This window comes from Stylophora pistillata, chromosome 13 (assembly GCF_964205215.1).
Source record: "Stylophora pistillata chromosome 13, jaStyPist1.2, whole genome shotgun sequence".
Classification (NCBI taxonomy): domain Eukaryota; kingdom Metazoa; phylum Cnidaria; class Anthozoa; order Scleractinia; family Pocilloporidae; genus Stylophora; species Stylophora pistillata.
In genome coordinates, this window is record NC_142531.1 from 191,019 (window position 1) to 200,000 (window position 8,982).

An 8,982-nucleotide genomic window follows, 5' to 3' on the forward strand; every position below is an offset into this window, starting at 1 on the left:
ATTCTTTGTCAGTGGACCAGTTTGGTCACAAAATGCTATCTTATGCAAATTAAAAATTCTTCTTTCATTGTTTTCTCTCACATGGGTGATATAATTACTGCTTGTACTGTAAACATTTTGAAAAACAATTTGCTATTTACTCCCAAACGATAATTCATAAGCTCGAACCATTAAAATTCAAGGCTAGTTGACGATCGAGAGAAAAGTTTCAACTCTTAAAATGCTTTCCAACAAATAGTCGGCATGTTCGCCCTCTTTCGTGCACATGATATTCTTAGCAAAACTTAATTTAAATCGCCTTGTGGCATTTCCTCGATTTCTTAGCATCAAAATTTTAGTCTTGTGAGTTACCAAAATGACAGAGTAATTACAGATGAAAAATATTTTGCTTTCTAGAATTTGGAATTTTTCCTACACTGCCTTGAAATCTTTCAACTGGCCCACATGGTGATCCCATCACTCAACAAAACATTTTTGACAAGTTTGATCAATTTGGATTTGGCGCATATATCAATACACTGTCTTGCAAAGGCAGCCTCATGTACACATTATAAGCCAGTCTTAGGAAAAACAGAAAGTGTCTCTTACCTTAGTGTAATTCTTTGCTTTCGTTTCCTTTCTGTCCACTAAAAACTTTCTATGTATTCATTTTCATGGCAGTGCATCTAAAATGGCCAAAAGAACAGTTTAAATTCTCGAGCCTCCACATATTACACTGGTTCGAGAATTTAAGCGGTTATCTTATAATCACCATGGACAACTCCACAGACCAAGTCAAAGCTGATGCTTTCTGCCCTACAACTACAAATATTTTCAGGTTGATTCGCCAAGAGTTGATTGTAATCTACATGGGTATTTTTTGCTCGATTTAAGTCGATTTGAATTTAGAACCAACTAAAAAATATGTCATACACTAACCCTATCCTAAGCTTTGATGGACTGATACAACTAACTGATGAATTTTCCTTTGACATTGTAAATGGAGACTTGAGAGAGGTATCGCTTATGGAGAACTAGTCTGGAACTCTTCCATCGTTCATTTACATGTAAAATTCTCTCGAGTTCATACAATGCACTATTCAACACCTTTGAGGTTGAACTTATTTTCGTTCTTACCTTGTGTTTCGTTGTAAAAAAAACTTTGTAGTGAGTTGTCAGTCCATGTAAGGTCTGCTTGCATAAACAAAGCAACTCCATAATGCCTCTGTGTCCATTTGGACGTTCAACATGTTGAGTGAAGCAGCTCAAACTACGAAAAACCTTACAATGAAAATTAGCAGCACGATTTCCACATGCTATGAAGTTGTGTCTAACTAGGGAAATCTCGAAAACAAGGTTCAAAGAAATTTGCATGCGAGGTTTTTAGCGATGAGTTTGAATTAAGGCTAATTCATAGGTGATATTTTTTACTTCCAATGAACGGAATTCTTTCATGTATTTTTGTGAATGTAAATCTACTTCTATGGGAGAAACCGATAGGGGAAAAAACGCAGAAAAATACAGGGCTAGAATGTGGGATAAAAAAGAGAGGAAAAAAGTCTCGGTTTGCGTAAAAATGGAATAAAAGTTACCAGCAAATTCATTTTCTCCCAAAAAGTTTTTATTTATAACTTGGAAACCTTATTTTTTTTCCCTTAGGTTTATATAATAAGAGCCAAAGTTAACTTCAAATTATAACGTAACTGCAAATAAAACGCAGCATTTGATGAGTCAATCAATTTCCAGGCCTATGCGCTATACCTGAAAAGGTTGCTAGTCACTCGCCTTCGGCTCACAAGTACAAGCTTTTCTCGTGTTCTCCCAACATCCCGCATACCTTTATCACATTTTAAAGAACCCTGAATATGTGTTTTATTGCATGTCCAGAACACCTTGCAAAAAAACCCTGAAAATGTGTTTTATTGCATGTCCAGAACACCTTGCAAACAACCCTGAAAATGTGTTTTATTGCATGTCCAGAACACCCTGCACAGAACCCTGAATATGTGTTTTATTGCATGTCGAGAACACCTTCCAAAATTAAATCATATAGGTAACTAAGGAACGGCCTGAGGGTCACGTAATCACTGTAAGCGCAAGTTTTTTTTCTTTCCTTTGGGGACATTTGAAACACAACTCAGAACAGAGTTCTGAAAAGTTAAGGCAAACCCAATCAATAAAAAACCACGGTTTATGTTGAGGGTGTAACTTGTTCCCACACTGTGACAACTCGGGGATCATAAAAAAAAAAGGTTATGTTTGACGAGCCCAAGGGCTCTGCTCTAGGTTATGTAGTGTGAGGTGATTTGGAGTGTTTCTACTCTTCCTGTTCGGGACAATTGTCTTTCACGGATAACCCCATGGCAATTTGATAGTTTGCTCGTCAAATCCGCTAGGACACCAGCTCTCAAACTTGAACCTCTTAATTAAGAGTGCAACACATCATTGGGCCACTGTCTCCAAACAAATCATTGGATAATATGAACAAAGACTATTGGAGGCACACAAACCTTCTTCCAAGCAAGGAGCAATGTTATGCTCCGGGACAGCTTCCTTGTCCAATAATTTCTGTTGAGAAAATTGAAAAAGTAGGGAGGACACAATTAAATTGATAAAAAGTCCCTTTCCTGAAATTAACCAAGTTGTCAAAACCTCTGCTTAAAGAAAACAACGTTTCTCAATCATCTGCAGTTATTTGTTACAAATTAATTTTACTTCAAATATGCGATTTTCATAACCCTAACCTTATCTATCGGCCCTGTGTGAATGGCATTTGAAAGAGTGAAAAGCACACTCTCTTTGGCGGCCTGTATTTCTGAAGACCATGCTAAAAAGCCTGTCTTGTCAACTCCACAAGCTTACTATTCACGAACACGACAACATAATATCATTACAGTAATATACTGTTGAGTCTTACATTACGAAACTACGAAAATTACAAAAAAATAAAATATTCCAAAAACTGTAAACTCACCCTGTTGGACACACTAAAGAAAATGTGAGAACATGTCAAAACTGTCAGCTAGGCCACTCAGTAAAACACGATACATCTCTTCATAATTTTCCAGGTCTGGATGGCACTGTCACCATGAATCTTAATTCTCATGTCTTTGATGTAAACATAAGCTGCACATGCTACATGACAATTTTGTTCTTTACACAATCTTATACAAACTTGGTTCTAATGATTTTTTTCTCTCACTATTTCCATTCCTAAATATTACTGATTCTTACAATAAAAATGTCACCAATCACAATGGAATTCATTTGAATAATACCTTACCCTCCCCCCCTAAGGTTGAGCTGGTGCATTGCCATAACGAGAGGAATCACTGTGATGATAACTTATTTATTGTTGACGAATGTCAATGAACCGCTGTACCAAAATTTGATAACGTTGACACATAATTTGATAAAAGTCTATCAGTAGTGGCCTCTCCAAAAGTTACTGCAAAATACTCCTTCCTGTTCCTTTGATTAAGTTGTAAATTATATTGATTGACATCAAAAGTTACAAACTTCCGATATAAACAGTTTCAGTGCTTTATTGCCATTAACTACTATTTCTATTTTCAACATCATTTCTGTAATACTTTAAACCTAATTGACGAGTCGTTCATTGCAGTAAAGAATTTAGGAAATTGTAGAAGCTATCGTACAGGTATAAACAAGTTGTAAAACATGTTTGTACACAAGAATTACTTTATACAAATTTTATAATTACAACTTACAAAGGACATTTCCTTAAAGGTAAGATCAATTTGTACACCTCATTTTTTTGTACACATTTACTTATCAAAGAAAAATAACTCCTACTGTTACAGCTATTTTTTAAACCATAAGTCTTGTGCAAACCAGTTCATCTGGACAAAACAGCAAGATTTTTTTTTATTTATTTTACAGAAGGAAGCCCCTCACGTGCATCCAACATCCGTTTTTTTGCTCTTTGGAATGCATCTATTCAACGAAAAGTAGGGACATTTTTATCAGAGAAAATGGATTTACTGTAATGATTCAATGTAGCATCTGGGGTGCTTATTTCCTTTTGCTACCTCTGTGGGGGTTAGGTGACATTTGAAACAGGGGGCTTATTGATGACAGGGGAATTTATATTTCTTTTTTCAAAAACAGCAGAGTATGCGAAACAAAGCACTGATGTTTATTCAAAAGGGATCAAGAGGACTGGAAAACAGACTTGTTGTCCTTGTATCACACCTGGCTAAAATGGTCAGCCAAGCAATTGCAGCAGAAAAGACATGATCATACATTCGAGTGAAATGTGCGCCAACATGGACACAATAGTTGAGAGACCGAGACAAGGGCCACTGTTTTTTTTTTATGAAGCCTTAAGTGAACAATAATGAACCATGATTCATCTTAATGTACATGTACTCTTACAGTGCTATCACGGAGGCAGAATAGGACTGCTTACTGGAACAGGGGCACTTTTGGTAGAGAGATGCTTATTGGAATGGGGGTGCGCACTCAAAAGAGAAATGGGGACACTTACTGACAAAAAAAAATAAGGGGGCACCCATTAAGGAGAGGCACTCATTGGAACAATGGCTCTAAATTAACTCCTAAAGACATCTTACCTATCTCACCTTTGAAGTTCTTAAAAAGATCTTTATTTTTGAAAAATCTGCTCTTTTTAGTTCTTAGTATAAACATATCAGTTAACCATAACTGATGAAACAAGCAAAAGCCCAGCTCATCAATAACTTCATCCTAATTAAGTTGATAGAACATCCAACCTCAAAACTAGGACTGAAAGGCATTCAAATGCTAATAAGGAACTCCAAATTCTATTGGTTCCATGCTTGTGAAAAGACATTTTTCCCTTTTCAATTTCATTTAATCATTTATAAATAATGCACTATCCTTTTGGAAAATTCTTCAACTCACCCATAACTTGTGCTAAAGAGTCCAGAGCATTCATTCCTCTGTAAAAACAGAATCAAATCATCAAAGTATGTTTATGCATGTTTTCTCCTCCTAAAAAGGGGAATAAGAAGTTAAGAAAGAAATAACACCTGCAATATCCAAATTACAGGAGTTACAACAAAATCAACAATGTGAAACAAATGAAGTCACTATGGAAATGGGACCCAAATTCACTCTGGAAATTAATACTTTTCAAGAAGTAACATATTCCAGGTACAGCACTGTTGATTACTATTTAAGCCTGGAAGTGTGGCACTCACCCATGGGCAGAATCTACTAAAGGTGGGAGCTACTATTTTAGGCATTTATATCAGTTGACTCACCCTAGTCTGTCCAGTATAGTTCTTGTATGACGAGTTTTCTTGGCTTTTGAATCCATAAAAGACCTTAGACAAAAAAAAAATTAAATAAATAGAATGGCATAATGAGGATCTAGAACATTGAAACTACAAACCATGTTGATAATTTTTAGACCTCTACACACTTACTGACACTGCTGCATAATATGAAACTTGACATTAACACTCCCAGATGCAGCTGTCCTGAAGAAATATTTGCTCAATACCTTATCCTGTCATAAACAAAATAAAATAATTGAAAACTGATGGCACAGAGTCAGTGTACTAAATACTTGGCCATGCACACTCTCAAAGGAAAAGGAGGTTAATAGGAGTATACACTTTTAGCAAGCCCCCTAAAACTGGACAAATAAAGTGGCTGGGTGATAAAGAGATCTCCAGTCCAGGGTCTGAAATTCCCAGCAGGTAGTCATCAAAGCCTCCGAAAATTGAGAACTGGTGACTAGGAATTTCATGCTAATCACTCAAAGGGCAAATTATGCAGTTTAAGTCTTTCAATGTTCTCCATGTAACCAGCAAGCAAACCTGTTTGTTTTATACAATCAATAGGTGCTTATTCATGAGCAGGGATATGCTTTAAGAAAATAAAGGTCTCTAAAACTTTTGGATTTTTTAATTTCACTGTGAGTGAAAGGTGTTAAGATCAGAGTTTTGGTAACCAAAATGCCAATCAGCCCCCAGATAGTACAGTCAGTAACTCAGACTCTGCAGTGGTCATTTATCATATATTCCAGATTATTGCCTAAATATCTTACATCAGCCATAGCAGGTTTCTGAGGATATGTAGGATCTTCCAATTCTGGTGATCCACCAATAAAGAACCTTCGCATCTCTGGACCTGTGCCATTTCCTATTGGTCGCCAAGTGTTCACTTCCATACAGTAGCTGCCTAGCAATTTTGAAAATAAGTTATTATAATTTCAATTTGCTGGAGCTGTACGAGTTGTTATATTTCACATTCATGATCTGTGTCAATTATAAGGTGACAATCAAAAATTAACCATAAATATTTGTCTTCCTCTTGAAGCTTTATGGAGTATGGTACATTATGCTTATATACATCGAACTTCTCTTACCAGCTTTATTGGGTATAGTGATGTATGCATAACCCTCAGTTCTGAACCTTTCCCAGCTGTCCAATGACAACACCTCCACAAACAGTGTTGGCCAGCAAATAAAATCATCTGAATAGCAATACGAGAAGCAACATGAGACATTATCAAAGATCCTCACTTATCAGAATTGTTCAAATGAGGCTAGAATAGTCATCAAACTTACCACAATCATCATCTTCTTGATAGATCAATGAGAAGTCAAAAGGGAAACTAAAGTGCGCCACGTAGTCCTTAGAATATGATGATAAAAATATGTCATTATGAAGTCTTGGACCAATGATATCCAAAAAGTTATTCAAAATGTGGGATAAAATGACACAATTTGACTGATCAAAACTTAAAAAGTATAAGGGTTTAGGGTTGCTACTTTTTCTAGAAAGAATACCGGTGACCCTTAACAACTTTTTCTGACAGCACAGCAGTATTCATTTGTACTTTTGGTTGGAGTGAGGTACTAACAGGGTTGAAGTAGTCTTGCCCATCAACACATCACAATGACACAATTAAGATTCAAAAAGTGTTTTCCTTATCTTGGGTCAAGTGTGGCATACACTCAGCCACCATCTCTCCTAGGGGTGTTCACCAATAACTTCTCCAAGATAATTTGAGGAGGAATATCAAATTTTGTACCAGAAGCACACTACACAAACTTTTTCGACAATTAGACACTTTTTGGCAATTACTTCAAAACTTTTTAAGTTTTGATTTCCCACAATACTTATCAATGAAAATAAATCTGATCACATGATCAGTTGAATTTTAAAAAACTTACTTCTCCCTCTAGCTTTGTCATGCAGGTCTGTGTGACACCTGATAACACTGGGTCATCAGTTGGTCTCCATTCTACATTACATATATACAGAAGTGGAAAAAATAAACAGATCTGTGTTTGTCCTCAACAAGACCAATGGTTCTACTGATGCACTATGTTAAGCAATAAATTATTGGTGACTCCTTACAAAGAAACTGAGTGACATTAAAATATTTCTAAATTTAAGACACCAGAAAAAAAAAGCCTTTTTTTAATCAAACTTGTCTATAACAATCAAATTCGATATTACACAATCTGACAAAGTGTATGATCTGAAATCAAGTATTTGATTCATTAATTAGCTGTGTTCACTGTTGTTCAACCTCACATCTACAAATACAAACTTACCCCTTTCTTATAGCCTACAAACCAAGACGCTTTGACTTTGTTAATGTATGTCATATATGAACATCATATATGACATACATATACATCATATATGAACAGGATGTATGTCATATATGAACTTCATAATGGGCCTAGCTCACCGTAGAGTCTCTGTGGCTCAGCAGTAGAGCATTGGAGCGTGGAATCCAAAGATCTGAGGTTCAAATCCTCATGGGGACCCAGAATGTTTTGGCAATTCACAGAATCAACTCAGTCCATAAAACCAAATTATCCTGTTACCTCACCTATGCAGCACCACAGATTCTTTAGAAACTTACACTATTATTATCTGTGAGACTCTTGCACCTTTACCACAACAGATTGTGAACCCTTACTTTTCTAACTTTAAAATACCAACAGAACACCACTATCTTTTTATTGTGGTCTGTGGTTTATCAATCACTTACTCTCAGGCAGGTCCAGAAAAAAGTGAACATATAGACCATCATAGTCAAATCCTTTGGCAGAAACTACAGTAGAAATAAAATTTATAGATAAGGTTAGATGAAGGTCAATGCATACAAGTAAAAAGCCAATTACTGCAAGAGCTGGTCCTGATTTCTTTTGCATGAGATGAAGTATAGCACCTCTGCCCAAATCAGATGTCAGTCCAGCACTCTTTCATACTTGTAGATGGAGAGAAGCACTCACTGTCTGTGAATTTCAAGCATCTGACCCACGAATACAACTCAATGACCCAGCCCTTCCAGGTCATTTTTCACCGCACAGACACTACCAACAATAGCAGTAAAGTTTAAGCACTGTTCAGTTCTAATAAATCTGATAAACTTACCTATCTCTCCAAAAATATTCATTCTCAAAACACCAGGTTCTGGCTGTTATAGCAGAGAAAAATGAGATCCATGTTTTAAATAAGAGAGTAACAATTTTTTAATGACAAACAATCATAATAATTTTAAATACAGGGGCTCTGCTTGTTTCCTCTCAAACAATACAAAAAACACATAATTTGGTGGGTAATTGTGAAGAAGAGCTCCCCAAAAAACCTGTCGGCCGACAGTCGGCCGACAGACGACCAACTGTCGGCCGACTGTCGGCCGACTGTCGGCCGACAGACGACCAACTGTCGGCCGACAGTCGGCCGACAGTCGGCCGACAGTTGGTCGTCTGTCGGCCGACAGGTTTTGCCTGAAATATAGGCTACCTGTCGGCCGCCAGTCGGCCGACAGTCGGCCGACTGTTGGTAATGTGTCGGTAACCTGTCGGTACCTTGTCGGTAGCTTGTCCGTGAAACGATCACACAATGTTAGGGATTCTAAGTTTGCCGTTACAAAAGCATATGGGTTTAAATTATTAATTTTTTAATTTGCGTTTGTCGCAGAGTGGCAAAACGAGGTATCGTGGTCGTTTTAGATCAAGAGTTTTT

General features: G+C 36.8%; 2 protein-coding genes across 3 annotated transcripts in view; both read right to left on the reverse strand.

Moving 5' to 3' along the window:
• LOC148717196 (uncharacterized) overlaps positions 1-8,982 on the reverse strand; it is a 43,620-nt gene that overhangs the window by 30,329 nt on the left and 4,309 nt on the right. The gene's annotated exons all lie outside the window — the stretch shown is intronic.
• The window catches only part of LOC111334655 (tectonic-like complex member MKS1), a 25,399-nt gene continuing 19,925 nt past the window's right edge, over positions 3,509-8,982 (reverse strand). Inside the window, exons 13-22 of the mRNA XM_088743220.1 lie at positions 8,389-8,431; positions 8,003-8,065; positions 7,170-7,240; positions 6,561-6,627; positions 6,359-6,466; positions 6,038-6,171; positions 5,412-5,494; positions 5,247-5,309; positions 4,885-4,922; positions 3,509-3,936 (exon numbers count right to left, since the gene is read on the reverse strand). Of these exons, the coding sequence (XP_088599346.1) occupies positions 3,872-3,936; positions 4,885-4,922; positions 5,247-5,309; positions 5,412-5,494; positions 6,038-6,171; positions 6,359-6,466; positions 6,561-6,627; positions 7,170-7,240; positions 8,003-8,065; positions 8,389-8,431 (735 nt within the window). The 3' untranslated portion in view covers positions 3,509-3,871. The remainder of the gene's footprint in view (positions 3,937-4,884; positions 4,923-5,246; positions 5,310-5,411; positions 5,495-6,037; positions 6,172-6,358; positions 6,467-6,560; positions 6,628-7,169; positions 7,241-8,002; positions 8,066-8,388; positions 8,432-8,982) is intronic.